The 19,379-nt window shown below is 40.3% G+C and overlaps 1 protein-coding gene across 6 annotated transcripts in view; it reads right to left on the reverse strand.

The window, feature by feature from the left end:
• Positions 1 to 380: 380 nt before the first annotated feature.
• Positions 381 to 19,379, reverse strand: part of ERGIC3 (ERGIC and golgi 3) — a 31,920-nt gene continuing 12,921 nt past the window's right edge. Inside the window, exons 7-14 of one of the 6 annotated variants that reach the window (XR_003253305.1) lie at positions 12,388 to 12,419; positions 12,062 to 12,214; positions 11,625 to 11,721; positions 9,817 to 9,881; positions 5,946 to 6,082; positions 4,582 to 4,637; positions 2,311 to 2,720; positions 381 to 463 (exon numbers count right to left, since the gene is read on the reverse strand). Coding sequence is in view for 4 of the 6 variants with exons in the window: in XM_026064491.1 (XP_025920276.1) it covers positions 2,641 to 2,720; positions 4,582 to 4,637; positions 5,946 to 6,082; positions 9,817 to 9,881; positions 11,625 to 11,721; positions 12,062 to 12,214; positions 12,388 to 12,419 (620 nt within the window). In the remaining 2 variants the exon portion in view is untranslated. Of the gene's footprint in view, positions 464 to 1,469; positions 2,721 to 4,581; positions 4,638 to 5,945; positions 6,083 to 6,477; positions 6,745 to 9,816; positions 9,882 to 9,923; positions 11,387 to 11,624; positions 11,722 to 12,061; positions 12,215 to 12,387; positions 12,420 to 19,379 lie in introns of those variants that run through there. The other 5 variants (XM_026064491.1, XM_026064704.1, XM_026064615.1 and 2 more) reach the window with 5 other exon arrangements.

A 19,379-nucleotide genomic window follows, 5' to 3' on the forward strand; every position in this document is an offset into this window, starting at 1 on the left:
ACAGTAAGAAAGGAAAAATCAAGTGTGCAAAAGTCGGACGATGGCAGAATTAAATACTGTTGAAAGGATCTTACGTTAAATACACTTGGAAACTATGTGTGAATCTAACTCGTTAACATTCGTTTTACTCATTTTTTGAGCTCTTACTCTGCTTGGAAAATACAGTATAATTGATCTCAGCCCTGGCCTGTACAAAGAGATTCCAGACCATGGAGCCCAAAAGGAGGTTTTCTCCTCCAGAGCAAGGCAGGTTTACCTGATGGCTCTGCCATCCTTACAGGGAACAGAAAGAGGCAAGTAGCAGCTTGCTCTGGCGAGGTCACTTTCAGGACACTGAGCACCTCCCCACACCTGTGCTTGTGAAAGGTGCTTTGCTGACACGTCAGATGGCGCCCGCTTCCTTTTGCCCATAGCCTGCAAAATCCAAGAGCTTAAGCAGTGCAGCCGGATTCTTTCAGAACAGCTGCAAAGAAAAGAAACAGCTTTTCAGACGTGCTCTGAAAAACCTGCCAACCATGGAACGACCCAGGCTGCCGTGGTTCCGTCCTCTCCTTGGGATGGAATTACCACGGCAGCGGCTTGTAGTTTCCTGCTTTAAATTGCAAACGTGAACACCCTTGAACCAGACTGAGCTTTTCGTGGCTACATCACATTAGCAACTTAGTCTTTCAGGCAGTCTGTTAAAATTGCCAGATCTCTTTCTTACTTAAAAGCTCCCATCCTGTAATAAAAATCCGTGTTACTCCCTGCATGAACTATTAAGTTTCATCTAATTTCTACCTCTCCAGGTAGAATCTTCATTTCTGTATGAGTTTTCTGTTTCCCCTTTAAGGCTCTGTCAGCACTTTATCTGGAAAACACTGAGTAAGATTAAACTGCCCTGTCTCTGCTCTGAGAATTTCCTTTCTGAACAGCCAGCTGTGGTTTCCTTTTTATTCGGTTCCCCTCCACAGCGTGCAATTCTTGTGCTTACTCTTTCATCTCTCCTTTCTTTTCTCACAGTGCTGAGGAGAGTTCAGTGTGATGCTCTCTAATGCTCTTCTGAGGTCTGACAAGTAACTGGCTTTTCTTACTAAAGACAAGCAATTAGCTGGAAATTGCTTAACTGTGGGTTAAACCCTTAGTACATTATTTCCATTATCTTCACACTCTTTTTTATCCTTTAAAATTTAATTATAAAGTCATATGCTCTGCTGAGTGACAAAGGGGCTAGAGCTGTTCAGACCACTTTTTGCTCCTTATAATAAATACAGGTACTATATGCTCTCTTTCCTCAAACCAGAGTAGTCAGGATCACCTGGTGGATTTATTAAATTCTTGTTTCAAATGTATTCTTTTACAAACCCATTTTTTTCTGTATTCTAGGATGGAGATAAGTCAGTCTCCTTACCCACACCTCAAATAGCTTCTGTTTGAAAAGCTTCTATATTCATTGTTTTGAAGGTAAATTCAAATAATTAAGCAAATACTACTTTCAAATTAATTATATTTATTCTCAAAGTTTTAAAATAACTTCCCCTCTGCATCATTTGACCCTGTGCCTGTCTCTGCACTGTAAAGGCCAAATTGGTTCAATTGCTTGGACTAAGTTTAGAGTAAATACAAGAATCTCAGCTAAACCGGAGCTGAATTTTCACAGCAATGAGTCTGTTTTGCCTCAGAATGAGGCAGGGATTCACAATTTTTTCTTTTTCCTCATTATTTTCCAAATTCTCACAATTTAATGTCTTCTGCCAGCCTCAGCACTAAGCATTTTACTTGCTTGCATAGACCATTAAAAAGAAAAAAAAAATCTTCAGCATCATGATATCTACATACTTTGCCACATTACAGGAATTCTCTGATTCAGTACCAATTTAGTACCAGGACTGATTCAAATAAATTAATTTAATTGTTCTTCTAAATGCTTTACCAAAACCCACAGAGGTTTAACTTTATTACAAAAGATAAACAGGGGAAGTGAAAAACACAATCCAATTTAAAAATTAATTAAAACTGTAAACAGTTTTTTTTTTTTTACTGAAACATCAACTTGCATCTTCCATAAAAACAGCAGTTTGGAGCAGCCAGAGAACACTGCAATGCCCCATGGTGTTGTAAGCACATCTTGTGTGCCAGCTCTTGCCACATTGCTCAGCCCAGTTGAAAGGAAAGCACGAGGGATCCAGCACATTTTCACAGAGATGTGGCATACAGCATGAGCACATTCAGAAACATTTTTAACAAAAAGAAAAAAAGATAGGTGGTGTTGCCAGAAAGTTTATTTCATGGCAACTTCAATCCGCTCCAGGTTTCATGACAATATAGTACCTTATTCCTGGAGATGAACACCATGCAGTATCTCCAGCAGCTCTTTTGGGAAGCAAATTTGATGAACATGGACAGACACAAAAGGGTTTATACAGTAGGGTCTGCACAGCCAGACAAGATGGCTAATGAATCTTTACAGCAGCAAGGTTCAAGCAGTTCCATCCACAAATTAATGCCAAACAAAGAATGATGAGACAGTAATGTAAGAGCGGTTGGGGCCATCTGGTAATTCCAAGCCTCTTCTCTTGTGCACACACAAGATCACATGTATTTTGAAAAAATCTGTTTAGCTCTGCTTAGAGTTTTTTGTGGAGTGAGGTCATTGTTTATTTATGTTGTCTTCCCAAGTTCAATTTTTTTCTGGATGGCACGTGCTGAGTGATAAATCAAGGAGTCAATGAATCCTGCAACTAAAAGGAGAAAACAGATTGATCAATCCAGACATTTCCCAAAGAGAGCACAGCTCCAAGGAAAGAAAACACAAACCCTTCTGTCAGTGGAAAAAAGAGAAAACAGCTGCGGCTGCTCAGAGGAATAAAGGTCCCCATCGCATTAGGAGAAACAAAATCCAGATCCAGGGGCAGACATGGCCATGCTTCTCCAGAAAAAGATTTCTCTTACAGTAGTAGAGATGAGACAAGCCAAGCTGCATGTGCTTACTGATGAGTGAGAAGAATTTGGAGAGGAAGTTCAATCTGGGAAGTTTATGCTGTTCCATTGCTCTGACATAGCTGGCCAAGGCAATGTTTCCCATTTCATGCTCATTTCGGTTACCTTAAAAGTAAGCCAGTCTATGCAATAAAGGGCATACTGCCCTTTATGGGAGACTGCAATGTGTACCAACCAAGGACACAAAACATAAAATAAAGTGATGCCTTTAGTTCTTTATGCAGTATTTTCCCCCAAAATCTCTCCAGCCAGGGCACTGAAAGAGTCTATTAATTCGTTACTTGCTTGGGACCAAGAAAAATCTGAGAATGGGTTTACTGTTCCACAAAACTGCTACTCCAGACAACCCTGCTTCTATCAAGACAGCTTTCACAGGACAAGCTCCTGCTTGCCTAGCTCCCTCATTTTTATCTGAGGGAACACAGTGTGCCAGAAAGTGAAGACATTTTTAATGCCTTTGAGGCTTCCGTTTCTTTTTTCTTTCATTCAGCACTTCTAACCTAGGGAACAAGTAAGTGGTTTCTTGACCCTACACAAAGACAGACATTGTGATACTGCTTAAACTCACAGAGTAGCAGCTAAGAATTGATTCTTCTTTCTATTACTGAAAAATATGTAATTTTTGGTCTTGCTTTCTGGTCTTTCGGTTAACTCCCCAGATGACTGTCATTTGTGGCTGTTTTACCTTGAAAATATTTCTACTTGTGGGATGAGTTTGATGCTGTAACACAAAAACTGTTACACAGCTGATTTATCTGTCCCCTAGAAAACAGAAAGTCTAAACATGACATTCGGCAGCAAACACTATGAACTGGATGTCACTGCTTGAGGACACTTGCCTTTGTCATAAAAATAATTTTTGAAATTATGAGCTTCTTGGGTCCAACAAGGTCTGCTAACTAGATCTCAAGGCTGGCCATTCACAACCACTTGAACATCTCCGACCACACTTCGGAGCACCCTGGGTTACTAGCTGGAGTGCAAGGCTGGACTAAGGCTGGGCCCTGCCACATGCATGGAGCTAAGTGTGTGCTAATCAGCTATTGCAGAAACCAGTGTTGGGAGTCAAGTCCAGAGACTCAAATGGCTCTGCAGGAGCCAGTCTCCCATTACAGGACTCAGGCTAATCGGGAAGGCTACATTTAGTCCCTGCAGAGCACTCAATGGAGCTTCTGTGTCCAGGAACACAGTTTGAGACCTCCTAGCTGGCTCTGCCCATGGCAGCTTGGGTTCATGGATTTTATCAGCTTAGGTTCCACATGAAAGCAACTATCTGCTTGTAGACCCTGGCTGGCCAAGAAAACAGTACAGCTGCATTCATATGGATATGAAAGACTGCATTATTTGAAAACAAAATGTTTTGTAGAGCAAAAAGAAATACTATGATAGGTCTACTTTTGTTGTGTCTTGGAAGTCTGCAGTGCTAATAGCATTTTGATGCCTCTCCCATAGCTCTGCAGAACATGCCATACCCCCTCCTGAAGGTGGAAATCATCTTACCTGAGAAAACATGGGCTTATCACCAACCATGCAGACTTAAGGAACAGTAAGATGGCAAATGTTTGCACTTTAGAGAGAAAAAAAGATTTAAAGGTGCAATACCTGTAAATATGCCTCCAACGATAGCGCAAACTCCCGTAAGAAAGTGTGTAAAGGGCCTAGAATGAGGAAAACAATTTGAACAATCAGCATGACTTCAAATATCAAAAAGATAAATAAGAATTGACTAATACAAACTAATTCATAAATACAAAAATATTAATTATACTACATATATATACACCATATAAATATTAATAACTTACAATTAACAAATTTAACAATCAAATAACCCCTATCAGCAATGAGATGGAGTCCATATTTTTCCCATCCATATTTTTACTGAACAACAGCACTGTATGCATAATAAGCTAAACTGCAACCTTGGGAGGACTGAATTTACAGAGCTGAAGGATGGACTTTTCATTCCTAAGATTTTAGCCACTCCTGCTCAGACAGAATTCACAACAGGCTGGTATAACGCAGAAACAAAATCTCCAAGCATTTGTTAATGCTAATACATTTTAAGGTGTTGAATTTAGCCCTGTCTCATTATGATCCTAAAAGATCTGACAGCCACAACCCATTCTGTTTCCCTGTAATCACAAGCCTGTGATTAACTAAGGACTCTGAAAGAAGAAACAGGTTCCACTCTGACTACAACATACAGAAAAGTTACAGGAAATGCAAAAAAACACATTGGGTCGGTGTGAGTGCCACTGTAGGTGCTGGTAAGATGTTCTCTGGACAGTGAAAAATATAAGAAATTGCAGTTTTATCAATTGGTCATATTAATTATGCTACATAAAACCAGGAGATTCTAGTCTTCCTATTAAGAGAATTCACAAGTTGTTTAGCTCTGGATACAGAGATACCTTCATAACTTTCTCCAAAATGTGGAATTTCAGACTGGCGTCTTAAGCTTGCAAGACTTTTTGGAAAAGGAAAGAAAAGACTTGGGACACCTTTTTCTCTTCATCAAAAGAGAGAGCTTCCACACTTGTTTCTCAGGAGAACTGCGCCATCAGAGCCAGTCCTCAGGCTACCACAGGAGAAGCCTGCCAGAAGGTGTAGTGGGACAGTAGTACAAAGAGATGGTTCTTATGATTTGCAAAAGGCTTTGAGGAAATTAGTCTGAACTATGAACCAGTATATCAGACTTCTGCTCACTGAACCAATTTACTTCTTCGTCTTGATACTGAATTCAGATGCTTCAGGTAATAACAGAAAACCCAAAATCCACTTTAGGTGTTTACACTGAGAGGAATTGCATCTAGGAGTGCCCCTTCATCTCTGCTGACTGTGAAGGGGGCTTGGATGACTTTCAGGTGTCTGTACTGTAGTGTCTAAGTGAGGCTGGTGTTTTAAGCTATGCAAAAAGACAAAATCAATATAGGGTGAATGAAAAAAATCAAAAGGTCTCTTACCTGTGTTTCTCTGTCAGCTTCACCATCATGGGAGAAAGCTCATAGAGCACAAATACACCAGGCAGACCTTGGTCTCCTATTAGCCCATTGGCTATTTTCTCATGCCGTGTAACTGAAAACTGGTTTGTCCTCACCACCTAGTGGGAAACAAACAGGGCGAGCATAGCTTTGTTAACAAGGAAGAGAAAAGGCTACTGAAACATGAGCTCAGTGGACCAACCCTGTACAATCATTTGTGTGAGACCTGAGTTTAATCACAGTTTTAAGGACTGTAAGGAGCACCACCAATATGAGGTCTACTTTTACTACAGGGCCACATCTAGTCCAACGAATGAACTCTGGATCACTCTCCAGGCTTGACTATTTTGTTGTCTGCTGGCCAGCACAAGCTTTTCTTCTTGATCTCAATCCCAACCCCCCTCAACACCTGTAGAGCACCAGTCTGGAGGCCTCCTTGCAGCTCCCCTATGGCAGAGGCCTGCAGTGCACCTTTCTGCAGGGCTGACCCTGCATGGTTCTCCTCTCAGCTTACCAGCTTTGCCCACAGTAAAAATATTCCCATTATGTTCTTTCTGCCGTTCGCATTTTTGATGCCTAGGCTACTATTGCATTTGTCCTTGGTAGAGGTCTGAGTCGTTATATTTGACACCAACTCAAGATCTTTGCTTCAGTACTTCAAAGTCCTTCTGTTTTGAGCCATCAGCTTTTGTCCATTTTTGTCCTTTTAAAACTAATTGTCTCAAATATTTTCTTCCTTGTATACCAAGTCCATGTCATTCTCTGCCAATCTGCGGTCCACCTAGAGTGGTTGAGGAGACAGGACAGACGTACAGTTTGCAAGTGGTTTAGATTCCAGAGGCACAGACCTACTTGACTTCCTAAGCCTCCTGGCTTAGCTTCACCCTGCTACTGTCACTCTCATGAGTCAGAGCCATGAACTCCGCAACACAATCACTTCCTAAGACCCTCTAAGACTTGACACTTGAAGCTTGCAGTACTGAGCTTCCACACAATAAAATGAAAAATCATCTCCCCACATGAAGCATCAGGAGCCAATGCTCAGATACCACTTTGTGTAGAATAAATGGAATCTGGAAGAAAGGGTATCATACAACCCTCTGATAGCTGCAGTTTGAGAAGGCTACACACATCCAAGAGTGTGAAAAAAGGAAATAACAGGCAAAGACAGGAGAATTTCAGGACTGCAGAAGCTTCAGGACTCCCATCTTTGGGCAAATCAAAGATAACTGATCACCCTGCAGTAGTATTCCGTGCCTTGTGATTCTTCTACATGTTGTTCATACCAGTCCTATTCTTAGAGCAAATAAATTGGGTTTATATAAAATGAAATTATATTCTATCATCCCTAGTAACTTATCTGTCAAAAATCATGATTCAAGCTGAAAATATACTATTCAGTTTCTTTAAAAAATTCCAGGCTTTGGGGTTCCAAGTACTGAATATGTAAGACAGGCCATGGAATAAGTTTGGCAGCACAGTGTGATCCACAGTTACCATAGTTACCATAAGTATAAATGATCATGCCTATTTTGAGTAATGGTCTGCAAGGATTCCTCTCCCACTGACTGAAAAGCAATTCTTTTGACAGGAGAAGACCTTTGAAAAGTGAATGAAAAGTGAAGCAGCTCTACAATAGAATTAGAGATTTCATCTAGAGAAATGTAAGCCATCGTATACTGGGAGGTGGCTATAAGAACAGGGCTCCCATTAATTATCCTTTATACTTCAGGAATTTCAACCATCCACAGAAACTGCAGAGGGATCCTGAATCCAAGTAGAATGTGCTCTGATATGGCCTGGAAGGTTCTACCAATACCACCTCACAGCAAGCAACTTCCATTCAACTTCCAGGAAAAAAGGGTAGGTCCAAGAAAGACAGAGGATTTGAGGAAAAGTGGTCCACATAAGAATTTATCACATGAAAACTGATTCTTGAAAACTGTTTCAGTCTTTGAATGAAGAAATAAAAATTACATCTACCTTGCAAAAGGACACTGTTCCAGCAAGCCATTCTTGGCTTTCATGCCAAGAGTTATGAATTGCTCTGCTCACGTTGCTCTAGAATAGCTTTACTTGAGCATCTATATTATATCCACTGTGGCCATGTGGTTCCTCAGACTTGTGGTTCCTATACAGCCTCTGAGATAATTAATAATTTGCTGGTGATTTTAATTTCAATGTGCCTAAAAGCAACATGAAGGTTGTGTTGACATGCAGTAGTATGTTGCTCTGATTGCAAAGGTATGTGTTGTATGCCTGAGTATGGCATGAGTCTGGGTGAAGAGTCAGTCTATGGGTTCCCAGTATTGTGGAGTTTGTACAGGGTTGTAAGACTCTGTAGGACATGGGAATTAAATTCTGCCATAGATACATCCATGTATAAATCAGTCCCTGCACTGAATAAGCCCCAGAATCACACTTGGGTTTCATCTTAGAGGAAACTGGTTTGTTCAACAAGAGAACCTGGGCATGAACTATCCATGCAGTGCAGGTGATATGTAACCAAAATCTGGGAGCCAGCTACCGAGCTAAGCCATCTCGTATGTGAATGTACTCAGAGGTATTGGTGCATGTGGAACCTCTGTCTCTTCCTGCCAGGGTTAGATAAGCACATCTGGGGTGCCACTGGTGTTGAAGTCAGCACAGCAGTAGAGCTGCTGCCTCTACTGGTGTTTACAATAGAAACAAATGATTTCCATCATTCTGCTGCCCCAGACAATCACACTTGATGGTTTTGTGAAAGGAGAGGGAGAAATGGAGAGGGAAAAACGGAGAAGTCCCCCATAGCTCCTGAGAGCCCCTGCAGAATACTAACAACCAAAAAGGAAGCTTCATGATGGATGAAAGAAGCAACAGTTCTTCCTGCTCTCTCAAGAGGTCTTAAGAACAGAGCATAAGTTTGTCTCTGTTCTCAGGATCTTCATCTCACCCTGGTATTTTCTGGGTAATTTGTTTATCATATCTGTCCAGAAAGAAGGACATATTCTGAGAGGAGGCCTGAAATCTAGCTAGACTCTTTCGGAGGCTAATGAAGAAGTTCTTAAATTGGAGACATGCTGATCTTGGGTCATTCTTCAAAGAACACTTTTAGGATATCCTTGCTGCTTTGACTTCCCCTGAGCATGGATTATGAGGGATGCAAACCTGAACATGAGGAAAATGGCACAGTAACTTTGAACTAGGTAGGATGGAGGCTGAAATATGCTTATCACTGTAACACACTCCGGATGATGTTACTCCATAGAAATTGTTATTCTTGCTAGGGTTGTTTACATGAAAAAGGTTGAACAGTTTGCATTGCTTCCACCAAGTCAGATAAAGAATATGATCAGAGTCAGAATATGAGGAGAAAGTCTTTGAAGATTTTGCATTTGTTCTAGAGAGTGAGGAAGTGGATTAACTGCTATGTCAAAATAAAAATAAAACCTAAAGAACATTATTCAGAACTGTGAAATGTTGATTATTCCTACTGAATTACTAGTTACACCTAAGAATTGGAGATGAGAGAGTTGAAGCCATCTAATAAAGACATTTGTTTAGAATAAACAGATTTTAAAATATACAAAACTGAAAACAAGAAAGAAGTACTTTTTTGCACAGAATCTCGCTGGGATCCCATCTTGTGCTATAAAAAAGAACCAAGTAACAGTTGAGGCCACTTCACCTCTTACAGCTATGGCACCAGCAGCGAGCGACACAGGTACGACCACAGTAGATACTATTATATTAAGACATAACCTGATCTCATGTGTAAGTCAATGCATGTGCACCAAGAGAAGATAAAAGAATATCATGTAGATTTTGGATTTTTATAAAAACCCAAATCAATAGGAAAAAAAAAAGTACTTACTTCACCATCTACTTTCATATACACTGTGGGGACCACTTTGACAAAATACTGAAACATCATGGAAGCTACAAGCAAAGACAGAGAGACACAATGAATAAACAACTGTATTAAATGGTAGAGCTGTAAAAGTTTAATTGACAGGACAGGTGGGCACGGATTCTGTTTTCTTCAGAGAAATTTCTCAAGAAATATCTTTTTGCACCATAGCTACTAGACATGTTCAATGAGAATGAAGTTAATGTCTGACATTAGTTTTCCTTTTTCCAAAGTGGACCTGGTTCCTTATCCAACCAGAAACAAAATGAGCAGCTCTTTGGCCTTGACTAAATGAAAGAATTTTTTTAAACCAGTTACCTTACTATACTTTTACCCGTTCATCTTCTCTCCAGAAAATTCTTATTCTAACACAGGAAAACTTTTCTATTTAATAGCATAACTGTAAGAAAAGATTCTCAACTCTAAATAAGTATCCTACATCAACTTAATTAACACTATACTTATTTGCGTAGAAACATGGTGTTTATCACATGAGGAGATGAAGAGAAGGCTTGGACCAATGCAGAAAAAATAGGTGAACTCTTTCTGCTATCTGCGAACAGTCTGTTCCTTCAGTTCTCTTAATAATAATGGAAGGTAGCAGTCACTTTGAAAAACTGTTTCGATGAAATTCCCATAGGAGAATATTATTCATCAATTTCTACTGAAGGAGGAATCCTCAAATGTAGCTAGTGTGCAATAAACATAAATTTGCCCTACAATCTTTTACTTTTACTCTTTTTTCAGACTATGTCTTCAGTCCTAATAATTCCTCAAGAATTTGCCAACCAGTTCTCTGTGGCCCAATATGGAAAGCTTTAGCCTACAAAGAGAATTTTATCAGACAGCTGTGGGCTCCCTCTCAGAGAGTTTGTTACTCCACAAAAAGCCAACAGCATCTTGACACCTCTTCATTTCTCTGTATTTTATTTTAAGCACCATCTTTGAGTTTGGGTGTAACAATTAAAAGAGACATTGAAAAAATTTAGAAGAACATTATATACCCTGCCCCTTCCACATTCAGGTAGGATAACAATCCTACCACCATCTCAAAGCAAATGACTTCTTTCTCCAAGCTTTATTATATAACAATAACACAAATGTCTGCAAAGACAAACTTTGCAGACTTTAGAGCATCTAAAAAAATAACTGATCTCTGCAGTGGCATATAAAGTACCATGGTCAGTATCTTTCATGAAAAATGCACACAAGCAGGCTTGTATGAATAAACCAAGATTAAAGTTTGAGCAGCAGTAGCATGCGGAGAGAGATGTCTTTCCTTCTCAAGCAGGCAGATCAGAGCTATCTACAAAAGATCCATAATATTTCAACTTAACTGCAGCTGTTATTGATGGGTAGAGCAATGCCAGACAGACACCATGGCTCTACAGCAAGTATCAGTTAGGCCCTTCTTCTCTATTCTGCATCTTTTGGTTATTTCTTACTACACACAGCAGCTAGGTAGGGCTCTCCCTGAACTAAACATGATGTAGATGTTCAGTAATGATGTGCTGTGCCTTCTGTTGTATCTCCACTAAAACAGAAAAGAGAAATTTTTCAGAAAGGTCACAGAATCAAAACAAAAAACACAGGCAGACTTGTCCCAGATGAATGAAGGGACCTGTTTCCGAAAGAGCACATTGTGGAGGAGTCCAAGTTTTATGCAGTGCTGCCAGGGTTCTTGCTACAGCCTGGGAACTTTGCTCCTGTTCTCTTATAACACTTATTAATTACAAATACTTAAGAAGAGATATCTCTCAGCTGGCTTTTACCTTGCTGTGCAGTGACATCTGTCCCATCCAAAGGGTTCACAATGCCTGGATAATCTCTTCCAAATGAGAGATGTTTGATATAGTGCGTCATATTGATCTGAAACAGAAATACTAATAACTCAAACTGCATAGCAGCCCGGGGGAGGTAAAGAGCCTGAAGTTAATTATTTATATCTTTTTCTGAGAGTAGCTCTGGAATAGAGCCAGGTTCTTCTTTAACTCTGCATTTCCTAACAGTAAACTGAAAAGCATCTGCTCTTCTTGTTATTCACAGGAGATTCCAAAACATGGAATTTCTCCCTTTCCTGTTGGAAATCCCAAGTCCTGGTGCTCTCCCCTCCCATCCACAGAGTAGGCTCCTCCACCCGCTCCTCCCTCTGCCACAGGAGCACCATTCTGTCAAGTGCCTTGGTGGTACAGGTATAGGTAACACCTGCCTTGCTCCCAGGGCAAGGTAAACTCAGATAGATCCAGAAGCAGTTGTGCAAATGGCATCCCTCGGAGACTGGGAAGCACAGGTTCAGAACCAAGGTGGTGGCACTGCGGGGTCTCAGGAAGAGGGAAAGAGGCTGGCCAGGCAACATGATGTCCTGGAACATATTTTGGATTTCTGTGCGAAAACAGGTCCCAGATTCTGCTCAGATTCATAAAGCTTAAAGCCAGCTGGGTTCAATATGCCAGGATCTCAACATGGCAACATGAAGAAAATCCAGAAGGAAAATAAACTGAAAGAATTGGGACACTGTGTCTTGGAAACACTTACATTATCAAGTCCGAAGCTCTGGAGATCGTGAACTGTAACAGAAAAATAGTTTAATAATGTAGTTCAGACAATGATATCAAGCATATCTGTTTACCTTATTTAAGCTTATGAGGGAGCTCCTTTTACTTCCATTGCTAAAATTGCAAGAAACTTGGATTTCTCTCTTATTTGCAGTAGGGCATATGATAGATAAAACCGTTGTAATTCCCCTTCTCACAAAGATTAGCCACTGACAGAGCAAAGGAAAGTACTTTTAATTTAGAGTTAATTCAGATTAGACATTTCAGTCCTCACTGGAATATATTCTTAAGGCAGGGGAAAGAGCAAGCTCCTGGGGTGAGCAAGGATAATTTCACTAGTATCTCAGTTGCTAGCTGATACCCATTTTAGTTTTTGCTTAGCTCCTTTAACTACTGTAGAACACTAGTACAACAGATCTAGACTAACAACTGAGCAGAGCTTCTGCCTTAAACAGTATCACATGAAAGCATGCAGAAGAAATCATCAGCATCTTAGCAACAGAGCACTCCTACAAGCCTTGTTATTGCCACCCAAGGAACACATAGGGAAAAGAAAAGTCTTTGCAGGGACAGCCCGAGCAGGGTTTTGCAAGTCACAGAGAGGGGCTGAGTGCTACCCCTGGGGGGTATCGGCCTGCTCTCTCTCTGCATTTCCTGCATTCATCAGTCTCTTGGTGTTGGCAGCGCTGTGCACCCAGAAGAGACATGGCAAAGATACGGATAACAGGAGGCAAATTTTTAATGGAACTAGTATCTTCTTGTTGGCTACTTAAGTGATTTTATTTAAGGCCAGAAGCATCAGTCTGAGGATGGAAGTATAACTTACATCTAAATTGCTGTATCACTCCTACAGGTGTATCCAAAGTTATATAACCAACCTAAAGCAGCCAGTCTTTTAACAGGCTGTGGCACATTTTAACAGGTAGATTCATGTGCTCAGGAAGCCAGACTTCACCTTTCATTTTAGCAAAGAAAACCACAGTTCAGGAACTGTGGGCTATTAGTTTACAAGCTGATGGAGTCAGGTCACCAAGCACTGCTGTATTATTAATAAAGATTAAGAATGCTGCTCTCTTAAAAGGTTTTTGATATACAATCTAGCACAAGAAAGGCTGCAAAACTAAAGAATTGATGGAAACTAACCTCTCCTTTAAAACAAATATTTCTTTAACATGAGTATACCATACATTTTCTACTAACATCTTTCTATAAAATAACAGAAGGTTTATCTGTGTTTACATAAAACTCACTAAAAATAAAGATACCTGTATGCAAAACACAGGCCATACTGTTAGAACAGGAAATGCTAAGCCTGAACTATATATACTCTTCTTTCTCCTAAGGCTTTGATCTAGGGAAGCCACACTGCATTTCACAACTAAAATATTCAACACTCAGAAACTAAGGCTGCAGTCAGCGGAATTAAGGCAGTGGTTTTGCATTACAGACACAGCATTATGTTAAAAGCTCAGAGCTGCACTGGCTTCAGATGTTTCTGATTCTTTTTCTCCCTGTTCCTCTCTCTGAAGGAAGCGTGCAGACACATCACCACCACGAGCACAGCTGTTTGCGTGGCTGTGCTAGCAGTTGGATCACAGAATCCATTTGTCTTAAAAAAACCCAAAAAACAAAAAAACCCAAACTAACAAAAATTTGGAAATACATGTGAAATCAGCAATAGTGGGAGGGAAAGGAAGGAAAGGAGAAGTGGCAATGGGATTATACTACACTGTTTTTGTTACTGGTTACTAGAAACACCCTGTTTAATGTTGCAGTCAATAAAGTATTATGCACTTAAGTCAAGAGATAAGTGGGTTAGCTGTCAGTGAAGTGTGAAGACTCACTGCCTTTTGTACAGACACCAGTGAGATAATTTTGAGCTAACAACGAAATCCTACAGAGATTCTAGCCACAGCCGATCTGCATTTAAACTGGACTACTAATGAAACAGTCTTTGTCCCCCTGTTCATTCTGTTGATGGCTCGTGGCCATCCCACCACCTTCTCTGTGCTGAACCACATCTGAGAATGTAACAGACTGAAATGTAAGTATTGCTTTATTCGAGGCAATTTTTGCAGCCAGATCAGCTGCTAAATAAGGTTAATGACACAATTGCACAAACGCTTGTGCTAGCACACTGCAGTGATGGATACAAGCAACTGGCACAGAGGGGGGCAGGAATGCTTCTCGGTGACTGTGCTGGTAGGAGACTACACAAGGTTATGGTGTTTTTCAGTTTTAGTGCTTGAGCAGTCACATTCGTTAGCATGGGAAGTGGGAGCTGAGGGCTAGCGAGGTTGAGAAATCTTACAGTAGTAGCAGAGTATGAGAGAAATTCAAGAGAAGCACCTAAGAAAGACCAGTCATTAACTACCATGTTAAACTAGATTTACCTTGTGTATGACCCATTTTAACAGTTGTAGCTATTTAAAATACGATTTCCTCATATTGCTCTGCTATAATTCTCTATATGTAAAATGTTGATTAATATTTTTATAAAATATTTCTCTACTAAATGATTTACAACTCTGTGAAAAAGCATGATCTATACATTCAGTTTCTAAAACAGTTTTCCACCAGACTAAAGATTTATTTATCTTTGATCACTGAGGCTTATGCTAAGGACATGTATAGACACTCTGGGTTGGAGATAAACGTTTAGCTAACCGTAGTTTTCTTAACATAAAACAACAGGCTATTTAGCCTACTTAGGGAAGAAAAACAGCAAGGAAACAGAAGATCTTAAGAAACTATCAGCTAGGACCAGAGACTGTTATTTCTAAGGAAACATAAACACATTCTTTTCTTTCTGTAACTGCACCTAAGTGCTTAGCTAGGTAAAATACAGAAACATCTTAGGTTTGTCAAGGAGTCTATCCATTTTTATATAATCTAGTCTTCTTCAGTGTTTTAGTAACATAATTTTAAGAGCTGCTCTGTCTGAAGAATTCTCCCCATCTTGTTTTTCTGACCTGAACAACCTCAAAGCTTCCTGGGTGACCTTAAAATCTGTGCCTCAGTCCTTTATCTGTAAAACAGGGCTAACAGCACTTCCTGCCACTGAGGATTCTGAAAATAAATACACTAAGATTGCAAGAAACTCAAGACACAGCTACCTAAACATGTTGCTCCAAAGTGTGCTAGGACACCAAGTTTTAAACTGGGGATGAATTTTCTCGAGGAAAATATCTTATAGGAGCACAGCGGTGGGAAGATGGTGAGAGTGGGGTAAGAATGCGTTGTGAAGAGAGGACTGAGGCAGGCAGCAACCCCAAAAGCATTGCAACTTGGGGGAGGGAATGAGCAGAACAGAGAGCCTGAGCCCTCTACCAGACGTTACTGAGCTGAAACATCACATCTAACCTGTAAACACTGTGATTCTCTCACCCTTAAAAAAATGATTTACAACCCCCCAGAAAACCTTCTTTTGAGTATTCTGAAACTAGCAGGTTTGGTGCATGAATTCTCAGCAGAAATTCTCTAGCCTGTTGTACAAATGAGATTAAACAAGATAATTATCCCATCAGACTTCAAAAGACAGAAGTCTCTCCAACTTGTTACCGTGTCCCCCTCAATTATGTTATCTGCACAGAACAACTAATAATCCACCAACACATTATCTCCGACACTGACATATTAAAATCATTTAAGTCAAAGATTCTCAACCTTTTCCAAATGGTGATCTCATTTACCACATAAGAATGACCTGGGATGGTTCTCCTTTTAGCTTTCAGGAAATCTTCTCAAATCCCAGCCTAGATCAACAGCTCCTCCCAAAGGAGATTTATGGGCACAGCAAATATTAGAAATTAGATTAGTTCTGTAGTAAACAGTTTTGAAAAAGAAAGGATATAGCAACACTTACTCTCAACAGCGTGCACTGCAAAAATGAGCAGAGTAGGAGAGAAAAGAGAAATATTCAGATCCTTATAATGAAAAGCAGAGATTCAGATAAAGCAGCATTTAAAACTCATACCAAAAAGAGGAAGAACAATTGCTTTGCTGGTGTGTTTTCCACATATAAAGACTCCCTAGCTATCCAAAGAACTGATAAATGGAGCAGCAACAATTGAAAGAGTAATTGAGAAAAAAAAATGCAGGAATTAATCACTAAAAGAAAAAATACAGTGGGATGCCCATATATTTCAAATAAGCTCCGAAGAAGCATGCCAGACAACACTGATATTTAGATCCCATTTCTTTCAGTCCCTTAGGGTAGTGGAAAGGTTATTTTATGAGCAACCAAAGCTGTTCAGAAGTGTAGCCAAGGTGTACGTTCACAATATATTACCATTCAAAGCTGGATAACACGTTTTTCTCTTAATCAGTCCTATGCTTCTTTCACCATACCTGATGGACAAATAAGGTGGCAAGCCATGAGGTTATTTTTGTTCATTCTCTTGCAAGATCCCAACAAAAGTGAATACCTGGAAGGACTGGGTGTAGGTAAAATGCACATTTGGACTACATATCTCAAAGAATACTCATCATGGTTAAGTAACCTCCATTTTTTTTGTTTCAAAAGACTGTTCACACGTGGTCACACCATGCATGACTAACCAATAACTTCCATAGCTTTATACCTGCTTGGAGATGGGACTCCTTCACCCAGCAACTCCCTATTCACTCTGCCAAATGCTACATGACTGGTGATGCTTCTATGACTGCATGTTTTTTGCTATGGAGAAAGTACGGAGAGCCTCCAGATAGCTGCTTGGCAGATATTAGGCATCCCCAACAACTGATACAACTTGAGGTCTGATGGATTGTAATCTGGTGGCAAACAGAAATGTCAGTTTTGTGATCTTCATACCAGACTTGATACACCTGTAAACAGCTTGTCCATCTACATAGAAATGGGTAAGACCTTGAGTCTTTTAGCACCAACATAAGCAACCTCTGAAAGGAGTTTTCCTACCAGTGTAAAAAGAAAAGTCCTGAATGTTACTGAGGATAAAATAACAATCTCAGCCTCCAGTATTCATTTTGGCGATGAAATCAGTTAATTCTCTGGCAGACACTACTTTGGGATAGAAGTTAGAATGAGCTCACAAAAACACCCACTCTGGAAGGAACACTGTACAGACGATCAACCAGAGGATTTGGATCTCCCCCACTCTGAAATGAAGTGCTTGACAGATGAAGGGTTTGATTCCAAGTTTTATTTCCAAGAACGTTGATGGGCAGAGAAGAGTTCAGATGAAGTACTGGTATTTGTAGAAGGCCTGTGCAATGGTAACAAAGCCATGAGTGACAGGGCTCTGGGACAGAAACAGAGAAGGAGGCTGCAGGCTCTGCAGCAAAAAATTAGTTTGACTTGCTCTTGGTAGTCAACCAGAAGATACCAAGAGATCTAGAAAACAGTAACTGGTCTTCAGTCAAAGGCTGCATGCCCTTTTGCAATCCAGCATTCAAACCACTAGAAGCTACACAAAGTAAGAAAGGTTATTAGGGCTCATCCATAGGGTCCAAGAATGCCTTCAAAGAGATTCTGGCTGTCAAACAAATCTCTATTAGAGAAGGAAATAAGCCCTCCCATGAGTACATGTGCAGAACATTAATGAAGGTGTATCATCATCCAGTGAATTCATGCTCTTAGAGAGCTAACAAAGCTTCGCGGATACCCAGGCACAGCTCAGTGACTCTGAGTAGGCAGCTCATTTTCCAAAAAATCATCATCTCAAAGATGAGACTGTTTTGTTTTTTTTTCTTCCACAGTTGTCATCACAAATGAGGAGGAAAAGAAGCGGCAATCACAAAAATAGTGTCTTCAAAGGTAACTTCATTCCTCTAGTTGAATCTCTAGGGAGATTCACCAAATTTGGATCACATTCAGAATTGCTTCATTCACAGAAATCATCACAGTCATTGAGAATGTACCTTTAGGACAGAGAATGTCCTGAATGTTGTCATCAGTGTCAACTTCTTTTTAAGGGAATTGAAGGAATCTAACAACACATTTTAAGAAATCTTGAAAAGCTCTCTGGTTGTCAATAAAGCATGATGGGCATTGTCTTCCCTAGAAAATATTGATGACAGCACGTCAGGAACAGAATGGTCCCAAGACAATCTAAAAAATGAATGAGAATCCTCAGCTTCCACCTGTCTAATCGGAGCACAGTCAGAAGAAATACAGCAGTGAAGAAGGAAGCAATGTGAGGATCCTCTCTCTCCTGAGGAATCTATCACTAAGCATTTTCCAGCAGCCAGCACAGCTTGAATAGGAGAAAGTGACTACTGTACAGACAGGGGTGGAAATGGCAGCAGCTCTAGAACCACAGACCTCAGGAGGCTAAAAAGCCAGATCATTCAATCATTGCTCTTTACTCTGATATAGGAAGCATTATTTGAGGAAAGAGAGGAGCTGTGAGCTGTAATGAGCTTCTAGCCAAAAACCTCTCTGATCCTGGCTCTAGTCAGGAATGCTACTGAACTCTGCTGCAGAGAGAATGGCTATAATATCCAGAATCAGAGACAGGCACAGGTCATGCTGGAGGCTGTTCTTACAAAAGGCACAAGTGAAAGAGAGAACATTTTCACCAAAATCTGCAGAACCCAGTGCAACTGGATCATAGATGAGCTGGCGAACAAGATAAGAACATTTGGAGCCAATATGACATGCAGGAGTGGGGGTCTTCTGTGATGCTGAAGATGCAGTGTCATGGTGCAGGTGGAAAGGGATCAGTTTTTGATGCCTCCAATAACCAGGGCTCAAAATGAGCGTCACTGCTTGCTTCAAAAGAAAATTCCTCAAATTTCAGCTCTGCTTCTGTGGGAGCACAGTTTTTGAAGGAGAGACAGACAGAGAACCTGTCCAAGAAGTACAAGCAGCAGATATATGGACTAGCTAAAAGGTATTTAACCATTACAGATAGCACAGTTAGCCTCAGGAAGCCTACCGGAGAGAACAGTTTCTATGACCTGAGATGAAGAATGAATAGGGACGTATGCTAGAACATCTAATAATGATGA

Source organism: Apteryx rowi, unplaced genomic scaffold, assembly GCF_003343035.1.
Source record: "Apteryx rowi isolate R43461 unplaced genomic scaffold, aptRow1 scaffold_0, whole genome shotgun sequence".
Classification (NCBI taxonomy): Eukaryota; Metazoa; Chordata; class Aves; order Apterygiformes; family Apterygidae; genus Apteryx; species Apteryx rowi.